Source organism: Numenius arquata, chromosome 12, assembly GCF_964106895.1.
Source record: "Numenius arquata chromosome 12, bNumArq3.hap1.1, whole genome shotgun sequence".
NCBI classification, from domain to species: domain Eukaryota; kingdom Metazoa; phylum Chordata; class Aves; order Charadriiformes; family Scolopacidae; genus Numenius; species Numenius arquata.
In genome coordinates, this window is record NC_133587.1 from 11,388,980 (window position 1) to 11,411,027 (window position 22,048).

At 53.6% G+C, this 22,048-nt stretch overlaps 2 protein-coding genes across 2 annotated transcripts; both read left to right on the forward strand.

The window, feature by feature from the left end:
• Window positions 1-1,255: 1,255 nt before the first annotated feature.
• Window positions 1,256-6,740, forward strand: PIGT (phosphatidylinositol glycan anchor biosynthesis class T). The gene is made up of 12 exons (XM_074157141.1): window positions 1,256-1,505; window positions 1,863-2,040; window positions 2,857-2,984; window positions 3,479-3,579; window positions 3,737-3,823; window positions 4,085-4,172; window positions 4,252-4,349; window positions 4,651-4,816; window positions 4,921-5,121; window positions 5,673-5,838; window positions 5,975-6,058; window positions 6,186-6,740. Exons 1-12 carry the CDS (start codon window positions 1,256-1,258, stop codon window positions 6,436-6,438), a joined length of 1,800 nt encoding a protein of 599 aa, XP_074013242.1. The 3' UTR covers window positions 6,439-6,740.
• Window positions 6,741-17,327: 10,587 nt separating this feature from the next.
• Window positions 17,328-17,591, forward strand: BLCAP (BLCAP apoptosis inducing factor). Its single transcript, XM_074157314.1, has one exon. The coding sequence runs from the start codon at window positions 17,328-17,330 to the stop codon at window positions 17,589-17,591; it is 264 nt and encodes an 87-aa protein (XP_074013415.1).
• The last annotated feature ends 4,457 nt before the right edge of the window (window positions 17,592-22,048 follow it).

The following is a 22,048-nucleotide window of genomic DNA, read 5'->3' on the forward strand; positions in this document are numbered from 1 at the left end:
GTGGTGTGAAGCCAGTGTGCTCAGGGTGCCAGGCAGGAGCAAATGAAGCACAGCTCCAGCACAGGGACGGTTCTGGCACCCAGGGTGGGAGCAGACAGCACATACCTCGGCAGAGAAGGAATGCTGTTAGTGGCGCAGGTCATCATAGTGAGCAACTTGGGTGCTGCCTCCAGGAGGGAGAGAGCCCGCGGGGCTGCTGGTGGCCTGTAACTACCAGCCACGAGCACAGGGTGGGGATTTCCCACGCAAATCGGTTGAGTGGAGAACACGAGCACACACAGCACCAGCAACGGCTGCTCCTCCAGCACCCCACGATGGCAGCAGCCCTGGCTGGAGGCTGCTTTAGAGGAGTGAAGGAAGAGCCATCAAAATGAAGCTGCTTTGCAGCCTCCTACGCTTGGTCCCTGCAGGAGTCAGGCACAAAGCTGGCCAGAGGCCCACTGACACTATCAGTGGCTGCAGGCCAGGGAAGTGCTGTCCCTGCTCGGGCTGTGTCAGCACAACCGTGGTCACCCCCACGAGGAAAGGAGGCTGGGAGATAAGTAGGAGAAGCTAGGGAATGCTATGCAGTCCAGCAGCTTCCCAGGGGATGTTCAGACCTTACTGCACTCCCTCCTGTGTGAGCCAACCCTTCTTGAGATCAGCTGGAAGGACTGACCAGAGCAGGGGGTGTTGTGAGCTCCATGGGACTGCCACCCCCAGTGCTGCCTTGCTGCGGCTACAGTTTGATTCCTCCTGGGGTGGCCCCAGGCTGGCAGCCGGTGGAAGCAGGGTGCTTCTGAAGGGCTCTGCACCCAGAGATAGATGCTGCCATCCGGAAAGGAGATGTCAAGGAGAGAGGGAGAGTGGGCAACAGCAGGAAGAGCTGAGAAGAGGAGCTCATGCCAGCGATGAGCACACAGTCCTTACCAAGTGCTTGTGCACAGCAAAGCCTTGCAGCCAACCACCCAAGCTCGGGCTGCCCAAGAGCTTACCCAGTTTTCAAAGTCGGAGGAGGGAGCCCTCGGGGAGCACCCCACAAAATGGACGCCCTCGCTCCAGGCTGGAATGCACGGCTGCCGGCTGCTCTCCCTCAGCCGCGTGCAGGCACAGCCAGGCGGGCGCTTTTCCCCCAGGGCCAGGGCAGGGTCCGGGCCTGTCCCTTTTATCCGCTCCTCGGCCCCCCAGCCCACGCGGGAGGAAAATCCCCGGCCGCGGCCGGGCCCTCCCCGTGAAGGAGGAGGCGAGGCCGGGCCTGCGGCGGCGCCGCGTCTCCATGGCAACGCCGGAAGCGGCCGCCATTGGCTGGGCGACCGGAAGCGGAAGTGGCCGGCCGTGCGGGAGCGGAGGGATGCTGGCGGCGGCGCTGCTGCTGCTGCTGCTGGCGGCGGCGGAGCCGGTGCCGGGGCGGGCGGTGCGGGACGCGCTGCGGGAGGAGCTGCTGCTGAGCCCGCTGCCCGACGGCAACGTGGCCACCACCTTCCAGTTCCGTACGCGGTGGGACGCCGACCTGCAGCGGGGCGCAGGTAGGGCGGGCCGCTATTGGCTGGGACAGGGGGCGGGGCTATTTTGCGGCGTGACGACCGGATGTGATGGATTGGAGGGGTGGTGACGTCACGGGGCGAGTGACGTCAGAGGCAGGGGTGAGCTCCTGCGTTGGGGGGTGCCGAGGTGAGCAGGAACGGGGCATGGCAAAGCGATGGGGGCTGAGGTGACATCAGCACAAAGGGGCTCAGCGTGGTGATGTAACCGGGCTGTGTGTGATGACGCAAGCAGGGGTAGGACCGAGGGATGACGTCACGTGTGGCCAGGCCCTGGTGTGACATCAGGGGCAGGGCCCAGGGGGATGCGATGGGTTTGGCAGGGGCTAACGCTGCCCGCAGTCTCTCACTACAGGCTCTTCCCGAAGGCACTGGGGCAGCTGGTGGCGGCGCTGGGCGTGCGGGAGCTCCACCTCGCCCTCACCCAGGGCTTCTGGCGCACCCAGGTCTGGGGACAGCCACCCCTGCAGGCACCTGCCGGCGCCGAGCTCTGGGTCTGGTTCCAGCCCACCGTCACCGAGTAGGTACCCCGGCCGCAGGTCTGTCCCTCTGGGTCCTCTCTGCAGCTCCTGGGAGCCGTTGCCCTTGTCCCATGAGGCAGCCACGACATGTGTGGGGCCTCCTGGGTTGGAAAACGTCCGCTGGGTCTGCAACCCCAGGAGCAGCACTAAGGAAAAGCAGGATGTAGCCCTGCTTAGTGCATGGGGCAGGATGTGGTGCTGAGGGAAAACCCTTGTTCACTAAAGGAACAAGTAATTTCCTTATGGGCTCTGTAATGACAAACCCCTCGCTGCAGGGGTTGTATCTTGACCTCTCCTCTGTGACTCACTTCCTTTGACTCCCATCCAATAACTGTCACCATCTCTCTTAGCACACAGCCCCTGTCCGAGCCACAGCAGCTCTGCGTAGACTCCCAGGGCTCTCTCCTCCCTACACATGGCCCATTCCGGGGCTGCTGGTCGGGTCAGCCTTCACAGCCCGACCAAGGTGTTGCTTTAGATCTCACAGTCTCTTCCCCGTAAACCACACATCACCTCCCACATGCTCCCTGCTCTCCCAGCCCCTCTCCTCACACACCAGCTGCACCCATCACAGGGTTCCCTGGCTGCGTGAAGCCCTGCCAGCCCAGGGGCTGCCCCTGCAGTGAATGTCCCCCACATCTCATGTGTTAGAATAAACTGGAGAGTGTAGGACCAGCAGCCTCTGGCTGCACACTCCTTGCAACTTCTGAAAGCCAGGGTGATCACTCCGGTGTATTTATTGAATGTTACTGACTTAATGCCTGTTTCTCAGGATTCAAGCTGCTGAGTAATCTCTGCTATCTGTTCTCACGCAGTGTTGACAAAGCCTGGAAAGAACTGAGTAACATCCTCTCAGGAATATTCTGTGCTTCTCTCAACTTCATTGACTCGACCAACACAGTCACACCAACAGCATCCTTCAAACCCTTGGGCTTAGCCAATGGTGAGCCTGGCCTGCATTTATGTGCCCGGCTCTGCCACTCACTCTTGCCTCTACCTTTATTTCTGCCCCGTGCCACTGCAGGGAGTTTGGGGGTAGGTCCTGCAAGGACTCTGGGTCTGACTGTGTACAACAGGGTCTGTTAACCTCCTTCTGGAAGGATTTCCTCTCCCTACGAGTGAAGCTTGGATTTGAACAGAGGAAACTCATGAGCAGTATGTGGCAGATACTCCCAGGCCCTCATCAGTCTCTCTGAAAAGCATTTTACAAAACAGTGAGGGCTGGAGGATTTAAGGTGCTCATGAAAAAATTCTGCTTACATATTCTTCCCAAATCACTCTGAACAGAGTGGGATCTGTTCTTGATTGAGCTGTTGGCATTTCAGAGATCCTGAGAGGGTGGTGGGCTGTGGGGTACGCTGGGGGGTGGAATAGGCCTGCTTCTGCTCTCGTGCCTGTAGCAGTACAAGCCTGTTGACCCTCTACCTCCCTGACCAGGGACAGATCACCATCTCCTGCGATACGCCGTCCTGCCCCGGGAGGTCGTCTGCACAGAGAACCTCACACCGTGGAAGAAGCTGCTCCCATGTGGCTCAAAGGTAATGGCAATTCCTGCTGCCTTGTTGGGCCACTCCCAATGGAGCAGCGTTCCCCACAGCGATCTGGGAGCGTGTACTGGGAAGTCTCAGCAGAGTTTTTCTCTCAGCGGGAGCAGAGAACAGACCTGGGGCTGAGTTTTTGCTTTTCTCCCTGCAGGCTGGGCTTGCTGTGCTGCTGAAGGCCGAGCGCTTGTTCCACAGCAGCTACCACTCGCAGGCAGTGCACATCCGCCCTATCTGCAGGGTAAGCGTGAGGCTGGGGGCTCCCTCCTTTAACACCCCCAAGAGAAAATCCAGAGCCTTCTTGTGACTGAAGGTGACACATTGGTTTGCCCAGCTCTCCTGTGGTGGGTTCACTGCGTCTTAACACAGATGTCGTCCCGGTTCTCTGGTCTCTCCCTCATCCTGATGGGATTCTTGTAATCCTAGCGGAGTTCCAGCTCCCTCCTGGTGTCATGTCCCTCCAGAAGGTGTGATCAGAGCTGCCTCTCTTTCTGTTGCCCAGGATGCCTCCTGCCTGGCTGTGTCCTGGGAGCTCAGACAGACTCTCACTGTGGTCTTTGACACCTTTTCCAGCGGCCAAGGGAAGAAAGGTAAGCTCGGTGACAGTGTGCTGTGGACCTCGAGTGCCCACGGCACTTCAGTCCCTGCCACTGACTTTGCCTCCTGCAGACTGGTCCCTCTTTAAGATGTTCTCTCGCACACTTACTGACGCGTGTCCTCTGGCGTCGCAGAGCAAGGTCTATGTTGACATCTCCCCTAAGAACAAGGTAATGCTCACGGATGAGAGAACACCCCCTGCTCTCTGAGTTCAGCCATTTCGTGTAGCTCTGAAACATCCTCACCTCCACCCCCTGCATGGCTGGGCCACCCAGGAGCCCTCTGGGGCTAATGAAGGGGAGTGGTTTCCTTCCTTTGCGCAGGGCTGCGGGTGTGAGCATGGTAGTGTTAGTAAGAGCGCTGAGCTGGCTGTTGGGTGGGAAAGCTCAGAGCCAGCCAGAGGGGCTATGCCCAGTGCTGCCAGTTACTTCAAGGGGTACTCTTCCTTTCATGGTCCATTTTCTTTCTCAGGAAAAGGAGTTACTGGAAGTGACCCCCCCTCCGGCATCTCTACACGAAGCTGTTGTCCAGGGAGACAAGAGAACTTATGCTGTCTATGACTTGCTGAGCCCCTCGCTCTTCAATACATCTCGCAGCCTCAATGTGCAGCTGAAGTGGAAGCGGCCCCAAGACAGCTGTGAGTGACCAGAACTTCCCTCCACCTGCACGGCAGGACGGGGCTCCAGGCCTAAACATCCCCTGGCACCGTCCCCCATTCCTGTGTCCTTTTTTCTTTCGCAGCGGACCTGCCAACGCCCATACTCCATGCCCAGCGCTACGTGAGTGGATACGGGCTGCAGACCGGAGAGATCAGCACGCTCATCTACAACACTCACCCCTACCGGGCCTTCCCCGTGATCCTGCTGGAGACTGTGCCCTGGTATCTGCGTCTCTATGTGCACACCCTGACTATCATCACAAAGGGGAAGGAGAACAAGCCAAGTAAGTAAACCCTCCCAGGAGCACACATGCCACCTGATTCTCTTTGGCACAAGTGGCTCATTCCAGAGATGGTTTAGTCCCTCCCTCAGGCCCCAGTGATCACTGGGAAACTGGACGGGGAAACAAAACATCTTGGGATGTTTTCCTAGCCTCCTGTTCAACACTCACAGCAGATGAGACTTTATTAAGTCTGTTTTATAAGAGGCACATGGCATGTGTTTCGTAATCCAACAAGGGTCTAAACCAAAGTGAATTGATTTTTATAGTAAAGGAGACTTGATTTAAAACTAATGACTGGGTCTTATTTTGCATTTGTACCTTCCTTTACGAAGACCTTACTTTCACACCTGACTTTTCATGGGTCCTCAGCTCTAAAGACCAGCCAAATTTAGCTTTAACACATGCTTTTTGCTACTTGTGCATCTTCACTTGCCCAGGAAACCTCTCCCATGACAGTGGAAGCAGAAACACCCATCCTGTGGGAGATGTCCAGGCAATGTGAGATTGGACAAGGTCCCACCAGTGCCACTGACGCATCTCTTTGGGGTTAGGTTACATCCACTACCAGCCAGCCCAGGACCGGAGACGGCCTCATCTCTTGGAAATGCTGATCCAGCTGCCAGCCAACTCTGTCACCAAGATCACAATCCAGTTCGAGAGGGCCTTACTGAAGTGGACGGAGTACACGCCTGACCCCAATCACGGCTTTTATGTCAGGTAACAACATACCTCAGCTCCTCGTCCCTTTCTGGGCCTTGTGTAGGACTTGCTGCCCAGGTCTCCGGGGATGGGAAAAACGCTTGCTGTCTCTTTGCTGGCAGGACTGACACTAGGCTGTCCTTTGTCTCCTTAGTTCATCTGTGCTTAGTGCCCTGGTGCCCAGCGTCATTGCGATGAAGGATGTGGATGTGGAGCAGAGCCCTCTCTTCACCTCGCTGTGAGTGTTCCCCTGCTGGGGAGCGGGGCCGTACCTCAGTGACTGCAGGCTGCTGGCTGCTGTCATCCCCTCTGGTGAGCACCAAGCAGTGGTCCTGACACTCCCTTTTCCTGCTTCCACTCTCCAGGTTTCCTTCCTCTGATGGCTCCAGCTATTTTGTGCGCCTGTACACGGAACCGCTGCTGGTGAACTTGCCGACGCCAGACTTCAGCATGCCCTATAATGTCATCTGCCTGACCTGCACCGTGGTGGCAGTGTGCTATGGGTCCTTCTACAACCTGCTGACCAGAACATTTCACGTGGAAGAGCCAAGCCGGGGTGGGCTGGCCAAGCGGCTGGCCAACATCATCCGCAAATTCAGGGGGGTGCCCCCGCTCTGAGAGAAACCAGGGCAGCTGGTGCTGGCTGGGGGGCTCCGTGGGGAGACACAGGGATCAGAGCGCTGCCACCTCTTGTCTTAACTGGAAACAGCCTGCTCCATTTTGCTGCCTGGATCTGTCTTCAGGATCCAAGAAGCTGAGAGATCGCTTCCGTCGTTAAGATGGGAAACGGCTCTTAGCCCATTGACTACTGAACTGCACTGCTACGGGGTTGGGAGAGGTGCAAGACTTCTTTTGGGGAGAGGGGTAATATATGTGCCAGGAATGATGCTGGAAGTAAAGTTGAGCTGTTTTGTACATTGGTGCTGCTCCCGGTTGGTGTTATTTCCCCAGCCCCACAGGCAGAGTTGACCCTGTAAGACCCCTGTGAGCTGCTGAGTCTCTAGCATGCCACCCGAGTCGGCTGGGAGGAGATGTGAAGATGTGGAGGGAAAAGGGTGTGATCTGCAGTGAAGGGATGGGTTCATCTGCTCCACCCTTTCACCTTCTACAACTGCCACAATTCACAGCTCCCTCCTGCCACACTTCCCCACATTTGAGCCAGTTTGCAAATTAATTTTGGGGCATACCAAGGGTTTGGGTGTACCTCAGCCATGCCAAGGGTTTATTTTCCTTCTCAAGAAAAAGCTTTTCTTGCTCCCAGCTTCTATTTGCAGCGTTTTGAAACCCCTCCACCTGCGCCTGACCCCTCTGCTGCAGCACACGATCCTCCTCTGCCTCCCCGGTATCATTTCTGCATGTCTGCCCCACGGCTCCCCTGTACCCACGGTGTCCCCCAAGCTGGGCTCTGCTGGTGGGCAGGAGTCTCTGCCCTCCCTGGGCTGGGAATGCAGGAACGCTGGCACCACTGCCCTCTTCGGTTATTTTCATACAGCACAAGGTGCTGCCTCGCTGCGGTTCGCAGAGCAGCGAGAGGACGCTGGTGGTGGTGTTTTCTGGGGTACGGCCTTTGCATCTGGGATGTGGCTTGCGTGACAGGAACAGACAGCTGCCTACAAGAAGCTAAACAAAGCACATGGAAATTGTTAGAAGAAATATTCCCCGGAATCAAAGCAAAGCACAGCCAGAGGTCTTTTAAAAGCTTCCGCTTGAACAGAAAGACCATAAAACCCCCGTTGCCTCCTGTCTTGCACAGAACGGTCTGTTCCCACTGGCCTGGGATTACCTTTCCCTTCCCTACCTGAGATGCCCTTCTCTCTGCAGCTCCTTACGGATCCACTCCACTGGATGGCTCCATGCAGCCTGCAGAGCTGTCGGAATAGGAAATACTTGAGTTTGGGACGATGCCTCTCTGTCCCTGCTTGCTGAGGACGCCACAGGGCTGGGAGCTCACACTGCTCCCAGCCACAGGACTGCTGCTACAGCCCCGCCAGCCAGCCTTCACAGGGAAAATGGAATTTCTTTACAGAAAGTTAAAACTACAACCAAACCAAACCCGAACAAGCGCGCAGCTCCCGCCACAGCACAGGGGCAGGGGGACACAGCCAGGAGGACCATAAAGATGATGAGGGGCCTGGAGCATCTCTCTTATGAGGAAAGGCTGAGGGACTTGAGTCTTTTTAGTCTGGAGAAGAGAAGGCTGAGGGGGGATCTGATCAACACCTAAAAATATTTAAAGGGTGGGTGTCAAGAGGATGGGGCCAGTCTTTTTTCAGCAGTGCCCAGTGACAGGACAAGAGGAAATGGGCACAAACTTGTACATAAGAAGTTCCATCTAAACATGAGGAGGAATTTCTTCACTTTGAGGGTGGCAGAGCCCTGGAACAGACTGCCCAGATTGGTGGTGGAGTCTCCATCCCTGGAGCTGTTCAAAACCCGCCTGCACAAGTTCCTGTGCAACCTGCTCCAGGAGGACCTGCTTTGGCAGGAGGGTTGGACTAGATGATCTCCAGAGGTCCCTTCCAAACACATATCATTCTGTGATTCTGTGAGTCTCAGGCACGAGGGTCCACGGTGCAGTTTGCAAAAGGATTTGAAGACCTCAAGTTGTTTTGGGATAAATCCCGTAGACTGCAACCACAGCAGCTCGGAGCAGCCACAGTGCCCCCAGCCCCACTCCCCGGGCAAAGCCCGGGTGCTGGGGGGATTAGGTGGGATCCGATAAACCCCTCCAAGCGCTGAGGCTGGCACCCATGGATGCAGCTGGCACCGCAAGCCAAAGCAGCCAAAAACAATGGGAGAAACATGGTACTGCTGCAAACCCAAACATCACTTCTGCAGAAAAAAAAAGGCCCCTGTGCTGAGGATGATGAGGCCAGCCTGTGCCAGGGCCAGCCAGGAGCCACCACAGGCAAAGGGTGCTGGAGATGGCATCATGGCTTCGGGGCCATTCCCATGTGGTGCCATAAACCAGGAATTTAAACAGCCTGTGAAGAGGTCAGCCTGGAATAATGGCAGAGCAGGAGAGAAACCGTCCTGTACTGGATTCAAACCTGCTGGGCCACCGAGGGAGTTGGTCTTATCACATCCATCAAACGCATGGGCCAGCCAAGCAGAAAACCCTGTGGGAAACATGAGCAACTACGGCTGGGTGGATTTTAAATGGCTGGGAAAACCCAAGATCTTAGTGTTTGGCCTTTTTTTTCCTGGGCTAATTCTCTCCTTTCCCTGCATGGCCTCCTTGGGAAACCAGCTGGAGCTGAGCTGAGCTCGGTAACCCGCTGCTGGGTGTCTGCAGAGAGAAGGGCTGGGGCTGGAGCACCCGCAGCAACCTGGGCTTTGGTGACAGCCCGGTGACGCTGGGCCAGAGGGCTACCAGCAAGCGACGCCAAAAATAAAAGTGTTTAGGGGGCCATCTCGGCTCTTCGTCTGAGCGGTATCGCCAGGAAGGGACTGGGCAAGGGGTGGTGCACAGGGCTGCAGGTGCCCACCATCCTGCAGCATGGAAAAGCAGGGTCCCTTGGGGCCGGATGGGGCTAAGTCCGCAACAAAATTGGACGGCCATGTGTCACCGCAAACCAGCAGATAAAACTTTCTAAGACTCAATTCAAAGTTTTAGAAAGCAGGCATTCTTTATTGCGGCGCCGGGTGCAGAGGGGATAGCTCCTCCTATTGTGCGCACCGAATACTGTTGTCAAATTAAATTTATACACAACAGGTATACATATTCAATGTAATTCCAAGAAAACATTAGCATATTCATTACATTTCTGAGAATTCATTTACATATTATAATAAGCTTTGGGGCATGCGTAGTTGTGCCTTCTGGTGGTCTTCATTTTGAGTGAGGGTCGTTTCTTCCTCAATCTTCATCTTCTTCACCTGTCCTTTGGCTCACTTTTCGTGTTGGCAAAACATTCTAACTGCTTAATTGCTCGTTAAAACTAATGATCTCCTTGCTACCACCTGTTTGTCAGACAATGTCTGTATTTATTGCATCCCTATCTTAGGTCACCATGTTCTCAGGGCCACATACATCCTCTCTTATCTTACTAAGTCCTTGAAACCATTTGGGATGGTTACTAAAATAGCTACATTTCTTCTCTAAAAGAAGATTCTCTGCAGTTTAACCATTGTGTGAGCCGATGCAGGCAGGACACAGCAACAACCACAAAACCATGCGTTAAGGGCAAAGAACAAAATTAATCTCAATTACCTCATGGATTGGGGAACCTCTGAAGCAGCACCTGGGCAGAGGCAGGCGAGCAGGGGATACAGGCACCACGGAGCGAGAGTTCTTATTAGCAAGAGAGTCCTTGTTAGCAAGGGAGCGAGAAAGCTCCCACTTGCTGTTTGGGCCTGTATTTCAAAGATTCCAGCAGGCAGAGTTTTCCACTGTGCTTTGATCTCTTCAACAGCAGGGCAGGAATCTCAGGCATGTTTGATAAGGTGCCCCTGAGTCCATCCCAGGCCTGTGTTATCACTGAATCACTGAATGGTTCAGGTTGGAAGGGACCTTAACGATCGAGTTCCAACCCCCTGCCCTGGGCAGGGACACCTCCCACCAGACCACGTTGCTCCAAGCCCCATCCAGCCTGGCCTTGAACCCCTCCAGGGATGGGGCATCCACAGCTTCTCTGGGCATCTAAGTGCAGATGTTCTACTTGTTGAGCACAAAGGACTAAGCAACAATTAGTGTAATATATGTGTTTTCCAGCACCCCACATGCGAGTCGCGTGTATTTACAGTCCTCCTCACCAATCTTCCGTTACTTTCCCACAACCATTTATAAACTATGTAAAATCTGCCTTAGGTATCACACGCGTGACGAAGAGGCAGCACGCAAGCCAGCCTAAAAATAGTATGCAACGGAAGGCAAGAAAGCTGGGACTCTGCATGTCTATCGGGTTTGCGTGGCAAGGTTTTGGAAGCGGGGGGGCTACAGGGGCAGCGACTGTGAGAAGCTGCTCGAAGCTTCCCCCGTGTCTGATGGAGCCCATGCCAGCCCAGCTCCAAGAAAGACCTGCCGCTGGCCAAGGCCGAGCCCGTCAGTGACAGCAACAGCACCTCTGGGATAATATATTAAAGGGAGGGGGAAGGGGGGGGGGGGAACAAAACAACTAGCGTGATGTGTCCCTGCCCAGGCCAGGGCGTTGAGACTCCATCATCTTTAATGTCCCTCCCAACCCAAACCCTCCCATGATCCCACCCCCACCGCAGGCCAAGGAAACCCTGCGAACAGCCGCCACAGGCAGAGAACCCCGCAACCCGCACGCAAGAAGCACGCCGATACAGAAATACATAGAATTGCTTAAAAACCAAGAAAACCCTCAAAATACACCAGGCCGGGCGCACACCCCCACCGAGCATGCGCACCTCCGCCCCCCTTGCGCATGCGCACCACCCCTCCCCGCCGCGCATGCGCAGTGCCCGCGCGGTGGGGCTGCCCGTGGCGTCGCCTGACGGCGCGGCAACACCCACCCCCCCCGACCCCCCCGGAGCGCGGCCTCCCCGACCCCGCCGCCCTTTCCGGAGCGCGGCCCCGCGGCCCAGCTGCTGCGCGGCGGTACCGGGCCGAGCCGGGTCGGTGTGAACCCGGGGCAGGCGGTCAGCGGGCAGCCGCGGCGGGTCCCGTCGGGACGGCGGCGCAGGCGGCGAGCGAGGCGGGGGTTGCTGGGGTGGGGGGGGAGGGGGGGGTGCGTCCCCCGGGCGGCGCGGCCGGCTCCGAGGGCGGCCTCTCTCTTCCCTCCTCAGGGCGCGGAGGCGGCAGCGGGATGGCGGCGTGAGGCGGTGGCACCGCGCCGTGAGTACGGGGGGCGGAGGGGAGCGGGCCGGGCCGGGCCGAGGGGGGGCGCCGGGACCCAGGCCCGGGGGGGTGGGGGGGGCGCCGGGGCCCAGGCCGGTTCCGGGGCCCCCGGAACGATCCGCAGGCGGCCGGAGCGGGAGTTCATTAACTCCGGGAGCGGAGGAAGCGCTCGGGGGAGTCCCCGGAGCGGTGGCAGCGGGAGGGCCGCGCTCTCGTAGCCAGGCGGGTGTGGGTTACAACGGAGCCGGTTTCAGCCGAGGCTCGGCGTGCTTAGGGTAATGCCAGCCTACAGTGGAGATAACACACTGTGTGCTTCCCCCCACCCAAGATTCCTTCCCCTCCTCTCTGTTCTCAGCCAGGCACATCTCGTAGCTGTCTCTAGCACCTTCCAAAAGCAAACCCCGGCCGGCTTCTCCCCAGAGCAAGGCAGGTCTCCGACACCCTCTTGTCCAGGGGAGAGCATGGCACTCCGCAGCGCTGCTCTGCCCAGCCAGGAACCCTCCCCGACACCTTCAGCCGGCTGCAAAGCAAGTTTGCAAGCCGTTCTGTTGTACAAACATCGTTACATCCCAAACACGCAGGAGAAGGCGAAAAACAAAGCTCTTAAATGCAGTCCACAACACACTGAACTCTCCTATATGTCATTACTCCCGCACTGAAACATACATTATCTTGCTAATACTGTCATAGTGGAGTAACCTTTGCTGTTCCAATCTATATATCATAATGCCCCAGAACACCTTGCCAGTGCTGCATTTTTGTCTCTCTGTACCCGAGACACAGCAAACTGGCCTTTATCAGGCTGTATTCAGACTTCTGAAGTCTGTTGAGGCACAAAAGGTAGGAAAGAGATCCAAATTAAAACTAAAACCAATTATGTTTCTCACAGAACTTGGAATGGGCCTGGATTTCATGATCTTTGGCAGTTAAACAAAGGCAGGGGGCAGGAATGAGGACCACTGAGAATTAATAAATTAGTACAAATGAAAGTAGCGATACTTGATGACAACTGTCGACGCTGACATCTCTTCCCACTGGACTTAAGGTTCTGGGAGAACCTTTGGCTTGTATCTAGCTTGAGAAATCAGAACACTTCATAAACCCGGGGCTTGATCAGTCAAGGATTTGCTGCTCTTTTGGAAACTGTTTGCAATTATATTGCACCATTTCTGACTCTACATCAATGTTAAATGCAAGGACTTATCAAAGACTGGGGTAAGGTCTTTGCCAAAAATTGAAGGCTCACTTTTTCCAGCTGAGTCATACTGGCAGATAAAGCTTTTTTAAAAAAATAGAAAAATAGCAGCAAGGCCAAAAAAAACCCAAATACAGCAAATAGGTCTTAAAGTTTGAACAGTTATGGTTCTTGGGTTTTTTAAGAGAGAGGGTTGGCATCCAGAAAGCTGGTCTGCTGTTACTTTTCTTAGCTGAACTCCTCAAACTTGTCACTTGTTAGCTCTTTCACCTCTTCCCCCCCCCAGTGCTTTGGATATTCTATATTTTTTAGCAGCTGGTTTGGGTGCTACATGGTATTTGAGAGTTGGTTTTGAACATAAGCTGGCAGCATGAAGCACTGCCCATACACATCAGTTTAAGTTACATGGCTATGACAGGGTTTTTGATTTAAACAATTTTCAGCAAACTGTACTACAGGTGAGCCTTATAGGCAAGAAACTTAGTGCAAGTCCCTGAAGCTTACTCTTAAGTTTATCGCAATGTGTAACTGGGGAGATTTTTATCTAGACCATGTCACTTTTCATTCTCAAGGAGAAACTTCAGCTTCTGGGAAAGGGAGAGATCAGCACTACCCCCCTCAGTAAAAAGGTTACTTGGTCTTCTATTGCAGATCTTTCAGTTGCCCGCCTGGGTGACTGTTTCTGCAGCATCTGCTGGGGCAGTTCCTTGCGGACAGCAGTGGCTTAATAGCTGCCTTAGTAAGGCCTGAACAAGCTTACCATTTAAGCACTTAGTGAAAGCCGGCTGATTATTCTCCCCTGTCAGGGTAAATGGACTGTTGAGGAATTAAGACATTCTTGAGAAAGGTACGGACTTGGTGTTGCCATACTGATGTATGGTGCAGGAACACCTCTCGGCCTCTTAATTGCTGAATTAGCTTGTAAAACATCAAGGAACAACTTGGCTGTCTCCTCAGATGGATTTACTCTAAAATGTGACCGCAAAGCGCTACAGACTGGTGCTGTGCTACTCACTTTTGACTTGCGATACTTAAAGTTTTGTTTCTGGCTGGGAAAGGTGTGCTGCTACCCTCGCACTGGATTGTCAAAGTCCTCCCCGCAAACATGTGCCAGTAGGACCTCCTGGTTTTGAATGGTCTTGGGAGGGAAGATGACAGAAGGAAGGGCTGTGAACACAATGTAAGCCGATTAATAAGCATGTGGAAAAGCACTGGTGTTTGCTTACTAATGAGGTGCCCAGGGAACCTCCCCAGGCTGCTCCTCTGCCTGCAGGAACTGACAGGGAGGAGGCTCCAGCAGCACATGGAGATCAGATGGAGTCGCAGACTGTGGGGAGAGCAGCAGGAGCATGGCCTGCTCTCAGCTGCTGAGGGGCACGAAGCGAGTTCAAGTGGCTCTAAGAGCTGCAGAGGAGCAAGAGGAGGCAGTGGTGGTGTGATGAAAAGGAGCCATCTGGTAAACACGAGAGGCTGCCAAGTCAGATGACTTGAGCAGGAACTCGAGAGCAGTCTTGAGGGTAGCAGGACACCGGGCTGGCTGAGGAAAGAGATGAGTCAGGCAGGGAAGAACGAGAGCAACTGGTTGAGGAAGAGCAGGATGCGGTTGTGAAACAGGCAGCTGGTAGAAGTACTGTTGGGCGACGGGTTCTTATTTGCTCTGGGATGTGTAATCTGTAGCTTGGATCACAAGGAGGGGACAAAGACAACAAGGTAGGAATTTCTCATTTGCAAGTTTCACCTTGCTGGAGAATGTAGGCAAAAGTGAGTGTTGTTATGGCTTCAAGAAGGGACTGCCCATCCCAGGTACCAATGAGAGTGACAGTTCCCTGCTCAGTAAAGAGTTGATAGTAGGAGACGCTGTTTCTCTTTGACTGATAGCGTGGAAAGAGAACTCGGTTCATTGCCAGCTGTATAAAGGAATCTCCAGTGAAGAGCTAGGAAGAGTATGTCTCTTACTAGTGAAAGGTCCCTTGAGGAAGATATAACTGCAGAAATCTCTAGTTTTGGGTACTGTATCAGCTGTAGGATGCAGCAGACAAAGGGTTTCCAACGTTTCACTGGTGGATAGCAAAGGGGCACATGAAGATACAAGCGAACTGACTACAGGTACAAGAATAACTGTTGGAACGTCTGCATTTATTAAAAGTCCAAGAGGTCTGCGGATTGAAGGACACTGACATTGAAATTTCATAGTAAAAAGAACCATGATTAAATGGTTCTTTATTCTGTAGAGTGGTTGCATTGATTGCTACAATCAAGTGGCTCTTCCAGGAATTACCAATATTTTAAAGTGGGTAACTTGTTCTGAGACGGGTCTGTGTTCGGAGGAATTGTTTAGGTAATGCTTACACGCTTAGAATCAACTCACTATTTACAGCATTATTGCTTAAGTCTGCCGTGGTGAGGAGGCCAGACTGGAGTTAAATGCAGCTACGTTGCAAGTTATAATTATACTCTTAAGCTGTAGTCAGTTGTAAAGTTTAGGGGCTAAAGGCTCAATAGCGATACGTGACCTTATTAAAGCCAAGAGAGAAAACTGAGCAACGTAAAATAACTTCTTCCTTATTCTTTGGCTCTCTAATTGCAGCTTGGTTCTACTCATTGAACCCCAGCTGCCCTCTCCCTGCTGGAGAACACCCTCTGGCAGGAGTGCCAGCGCAACAGACTTTCCCCAAATACTCTTAATCTGTTTGCCCTGGTGGAGATTTTGGCCTGTGTTCTCTCTCACTTAATATTAAGATAGACCCTGCTGTTAAGAACATGGTGGATGGCAGCATGGTTCCTGCTTCTGACAGCTGAGCCGGTTGGTACCTCTGAGCTTACAGAGCTGTAAGACAAGTCTGACCTCAGTGTTTGCTTGGAAGAGAACCGTGTGTGGTTTTCTCTTGGCTTCTCTGTGCGATCCCTCATTTTCCCTCCCTTTGCTAGGAAATCCCTTCTCCTGCCAACAGGAGCCAGTGGAATGTGCTGTTTGTTTACCTTCTCACTCCTTCATCCTACTAACCTTCCCACCCCCCCGGTTGTAATCCTGACTGGCTCTGCTCAGCCCTTCTGACAGAGCACTACTCAGCTGAGTATTTTCAGATGAAAGGATGGCTGCAAGAAGCTGTTCCGACCAGGCTCTGCTTAGTTGCGGGGGAGGCTGTGGCATCCTGCAAGGCTGGAGCTGTCCTCGCCCCATCTGTCTGTCTGTCCATGCCCTGGCTGACAGCTGCTTCCTTCAGTGCTGCTGCATGTCATCATGAGGTGCTACAGGACAGCAGGGAAGAGCACGCTTCCCAAGCTTTTCCCTTTTCTAGCATTCCCCTGCCTGGTTTTGCCTTTTGAGGGTAATAAGCTAGGAGTACCCTTTTCTCATGGCTTCCCTACTGCATGAACTGAAGGGAAAACTTTAGTTATTCCCTCCCAACAGTACTGGTATCTCCTAGCCTGACCTGCTCTTGCTATCCCAGACTGCTAAACTCCACTCTTCTGCCCCCTTTCAACAGTTCTGGCTCCGTAGAAAACACCTGTAAGGCATTTATTATTTAAGCCATTTGAAGTTCTTGGATTAAAATGTTTGAACTGCTTAGAAACAAAAACAAAAAAACCCCACACTACTAAGGGTAGAAGCGTGTTTTCTGGACTAGCGGTGTGCTGCCATCCCTGGTTAGAGAAGGCCTTAAAGCTCACTCTTTCCACAGGGGGTTATAGTAATCCAAGTGAGGAAATCCTGTGTTTATAGCACTTATGAGAATTGCCATTTTGAGACTGTCCCTCCTTTGATGTGCACATACTTTATCTCATCTGACTTCAGCTGACTGGCAAGGATTATAAATCCCTTAAGCAGGGACTGTCCTCCCCTTTGTTTTGCAGCCTGGACACTATCGGGTTTTTCCGGGGTAGCTACATGCATGGCTTGAATTTTCTGCTGTCCTGCTGGAAGACTTTATAACGGGTTTGTGCACTTAATGCTTCCTAAACACTTCTTACACTTATGCTTCCTTAACACCTCTTTGTAACACCTAGGAGTTCACCTCTCAGTTGCATTTCTTGATACCGTCACTCAAGTCTTTGGATGGTCTTGGATAAATACGTCTGTAGGGAAGGCTGTGGCAGGTTGTTTTCCTGTTTTCTCCTCTCCCTTTCTGTTCCTGCACTGTGCTAAAGAAAAGGGTCTCACAACTGATAGCCTGGGTAAAAGCCTCAGAAACTGAGCACACAAGGGATATGCTTCTATACCAGCAATAGGTAATCATGTCCCCAGCTGACTGGTTCAGAAAGCAGGAAACTTTCCGCCAGCTCCGAGACACCAGAATTTAGCACTGGGAGTTCAAGCATCGGTATATGATGCTTTGGCGTAAATGAAGCTGTATGAGAAGAATGTCTGTTGATTGTTTTTGCCGTATTTCTGACAGTCTGACCATTCGTCCCTCCCTACAGAACACCCTGACGGCCGGACGAGCTGCTGAGTCAGTTCTGGAGCACATCTAATTGCTGCTGCCACAAGGCCCCAGCCAGCCAGCCGCCATGTACTGCCTTCAGTGGCTGCTACCTGTCCTGCTCATACCCAAGCCCCTCAACCCAGCCTTGTGGTTCAGTCACTCGATGTTCATGGGCTTCTACCTGCTCAGTTTCCTCCTGGAACGGAAACCTTGCACGATTTGTGCCTTGGTCTTCCTAGCAGCTCTATTCCTCATCTGCTACAGCTGCTGGGGGAACTGCTTCTTGTATCACTGCACAGGATCCCAGTTGCCAGAATCAGCTCACGATCCCAGCATAGTGGGCACCTAAAAAACAATCATCTTCCAGTCTGCTGAGGGCTCTTGTTTTGCTTTTAAAAAGGGGGTGGGCTAGGGAGGAGGGAGGGGGTGTTCAGCGTGTGACTGGAGTAAAAACAGCCTGTTTCTTGTAACAGTGTGTGGACTGGAGTGGTAAGTTCCTCCCACCCTGCCTGTGAAATTCGACTTGTTTACTGTGTGAACTCTGGCAGCGCCACCTGCTTTTTTAGAAGCAGAAATCCTTTTGGTTTTCTTTTCCTTCTTCCCGTATGACCGGGAGCAGACACCAGCCCTCCAAACTGAGAACTGGTGGAGGACCCAGCTGCTGGCCTCTGCCCAGCTGCTGCACAGTAGTGGAGTTGTGTGTCACTCACTTGTCTGCGTTAGGCCACGGTGGTCTAAACTCAGGGCTCTTGGCCCGCTGATTCTGCTCGAGTAGCTACAGGAGTCTCTCCATCCTTCTCTTTGTGGGGAGCCAGCCTTCCCGCCTTGCTGATCAAGGGCAAGCTCGACAGCTCGCGGATGCACTTGGCCAAAAGCTGCTGGAACCAGAGGCAGTTGAGTCATCTCCTCCTGCTCAGCCTGCCAAAGAGATGTGTGCACTGCCCAAGTGCTTTCTGAACTACTTCTGCTCCAAGATCATAGCCTGAAAGCCTCAGTTATGCTGCTGCTTTTATAAAGCGTCACAGGTAGTGGAGACTGGCTCTTCCCCTCCTCCTAGATTTCCAGGGTTTACCAAGGTATTGGCTGTTGGGATAAAGAACCGATAATGCTGCAAGATGGGGGGGGTGGTGGGGGTGGTGTTGAAAGCCACTATGAACGTCACCCCGTAAAACTCATGCGAGCCCCAAAGACCACACATGGGCAGGACAGGAGAGGATCCCGAGGTGGAGGCACAGCATGAAGCAGTAAATGCTTCAGCCGTGTTCAGTGATGGTGTTTTCGGGTCAGGGGTGACAGAAGGTGCTGGTGCTACTGACTGGAGAAGGGAGGAGGCTGGAGAAGCACCTGGTGCCTCCATCTCCCCTGGTAGAAGGATGCCATGAAGCCTGGGTGGTGGTGGTGGGTCAGTCCTGCATATGTTAGTCTGTGCAGCCATGGCTCTTGGGGAGCCTGAATCACAGAATGATACGGGGTTGGAAGGGACCTCTGGAGATCATCTAGTTCAACCCTCCCTGCCAAAGCAGGTTCACATAGAGCAGATTGCACAGGAACTTATCCAGGCAGGTTTTGAACGTTTCCAGAGACGGAGACTCCACCACCTCTCTGGGCAGCCTGTTCCAGGGCTCTGCCACCCTCAAAGTGAGGAAGTTCCTCCTCATGTTTAGATGGAACTTCTTATGTACAAGTTTGTGCCCATTTCCTCTTGTTCTGTCACTGGGCACCACTGAAGAAAGGCTGGCCCCATCCTCTTGACACTCACCCCAGGTGGGTGACCTGGGGCAGAGGTTTGTGAGAAAACTTAGAGGTTAACACAAAATGCTGTCTCTAAAGGGTTCCCTCCCCGTCACCATCTGTTTGTCTTGACCTGGGTCTGGTAGTGGGGAGCAGCAGAAGTGGCTGTTGCTGTCTGGAGGAAGTTCAAGCTATTGGGTTGTGAAACTTCCAGAGTATTGTTTGTTCATTGCACAGCTGTTCAAAACGTTTAATAAAGCTTTATAAACTTTGGTCTATGGCCTCCTGCCCAGCATGATGCATCAGCTGCTCATTGCTGATGCCTTAGCCCAGCAATCATGTGTCTCTATTGTCCTCTTCCCAGCACAGTAACTCCGGAGTCTCCAGCACGAGGCAGAGCCTGTTTGCCCTGTAGCTCCCAGTACTGCCTCCTCTCGTTAACCGGTTAACCTGGCCATGGGCAGACAGAACCATGCTGGGGATTCCTAACTAGACTCCTTGTACACGCAACGCAGGAGGTCGCTTCTGGTTGTATCTCTGCACTTACACGACAGATTCCCTCTTTCGGTAGCACTTAGGAAATAAAACCACAGAGCCGTGTCCCGAGAGCCACTAATCCCCAACGCCATCAGTAAAAGTGTCACTGCCAGGCGCCTGCGTGGTGTCAGCCCATCCCTAGCTTTGGCTATGGCCCCAGGTAGTCCTGGGGGGGCAAAGAGGGGGCACCCACCACAGCCAGACACGGGACTGTCAGACCCAGTGGCACCCAGGAGCACCTCAGGAAGTTGAAGGGTGCAGGAGCTGTGTGCTGCTGGAGCTGGAACCGGCTCCCCCTACCCCTGCTCCGAAGCCCTGAAGACCAAGTCCAAGTTGGAAAGGGTTCAGGGCATATCAGTGTTTACATGTTTAAAAAAAAAAAAAAAAAAGGCATGTGCCACATCACCAAGAATAGATATGACAGCTCTGTCACCTGTCAGGCGGAGGGAAATCCCAGTAGCTGTCACAGCAGCTACAGCATAAATAACAAATAGGAACAGGAGGGGAGAGCATCTCATTTGCAAGCCGTGGCAAGACTTGCCTGCACTCTGAGCAACTTTTAAGCTTAAATTTATTTAAGCTAACACAGTCCTTTTAAGAGGACGTTTTTGTTGCTAACGAGCCGAATTGCACTCTACAACAATTTAAATAAATCCTCGCCACAAAGCCAGACAGTCCTTTGGATGAGAGCAAGCCCTGGCTTTGTACCCGGGGTTCAAGACACGCCGCAGCTGCGGGCTCTCCCTTCCGCGAGACCCAACGTGGGGGGAAAGAAAAAAAGCACTTCAAAAGAGGGAGGCTGCCCATGTAGCGACAGGAGAGATCTCGGCACTGATGGGTAAGAAACCTACTTTTTGCAGCCCTCCCACCCCCAAATGGAGATAAAGAACACGCTTTGATATGCACAAGCCCTCACCAGCGTGCTGCCTTCCCCTCTTCAGGGCACTGAGATACCATCTTCATTTTAAAGATGGAAAATTAAAGTCACTTCATCACGGTCAGACAGAAAGCCTCGGGCAAGAGCGAGGAACCCAACCAGGTCTCACATCCCATGCTAATGCCCTGCTTGTCCTTCTCCAAAAAGAGACCGTGAAAAACCAGCCTCTGACTGCAGAACAGGTTGAACCCGATGGCTTTTGAAGAGCATCATCACAGCTTCCCTGCTCGGGCACTGCAAATTGGACTAAGCCCATCCAGACACAGCACCTGGGCTCTTGGGCAGGCGTTTGCTGGCTACATGGAAGAAAGCTCAGAGGAGATGTTTCACCCCGATCTCAAGGAGTTTCTCTACCCAAAGAGCAGTTGGGTGGCTCTGTCCCCCCATATCCTGGAGGCACTACGGGGTCTCTGCACGGGGACGGCATTGGTGGGCAGTCACTCTGCGGGGGGTAACCACTAGTGACCCTGAAAGCAGTGGGGTTTAAACACAACCACTGTGTTGTGCCAGGTTCTGTCAAACCTGGACGCTGCCCACGAGGGCTTTGGCACAGAGTGAACCTCATCACCTTGCTGCATTATAAAGCGTCCATCTGCCCAGTGCTCCCTAGATACAGGGAGCAGGAGCCTTAAGCTGTTCCTTTGTCCTTCCATTTGAAGGAGACATCATTTTCTTTTCTAGGTCACATAACAGATCAGTGACACAGCGGGGTCAGGAAGGGAAAAACAACACACCAAACCCAGGCTCAGATCCCTAGAAACAGAGATGCAGCTTAACTCAGGCTGTCCTCTGGCTCCTCACTGCTGCCTTGGGGTCCAGGGGCTTCTCACTCCCCTCCTCACCACCTGTCAGGGAGAGGCAGCAACCCCAAGACGGGCAACTGGGACACCACAAGGCTTCCCATGGGGAAGGTTTGGCCATGACTGCCAGGCTGGTGTGGCTTTTTGAACCCTAGATCTGCCAGACATCCATGTTGGTGCATCTCATCTCAGGGTGTGATGTTTGGCAATCAAGCTCCCTGGCACAGCTCAGGGTGCAGGTAGGGGACCAACTGTCTGGGGCCACCAGGGCCACCAGCCTGCTCTCCTAGCATCAGCCTGTCCATCCCTGGATCTTGCTGGGGTGATTAGTGCCTCCTGCCTGGATGCTCCCCCATCTTACCTGGACACAAGCCCACACCATGGCCTTATTAACTTAGCAGTGGATGGAAGAGGGAGGTTGATCCCGCTGAGGAGCTGTTTGGGCTGGAAGCAGCCACCAGCCAGCTCAGAGAGGCAGCTAAACCCAGAGGTGCAGCCCCACTGCTGACAGCACTGGGCTCCCATGGCCTCCAACCTCATCCCCTCATTACCCTGGGGCTGGTCCAGCCAAACCCCCTGAGCCAGGGAAGCCACAAACATCACTCAGGGCCACAGAGCGCCCTGCCCATGCCCTTTGGTCTTGCCTGTCTCTTGCTCCTTGCACTGGAGCAGTTTCCTAGCCCTCAGCAACCTGAGCTACACATCAGGTAAGGACTTTAGCCCTTCCCTCAGGAGCCTGGAGATTAACCCTTGGCAAGAGGGTTTTGTTACTCCTCTGAGCAAAGACAAATCCTCTGAGCA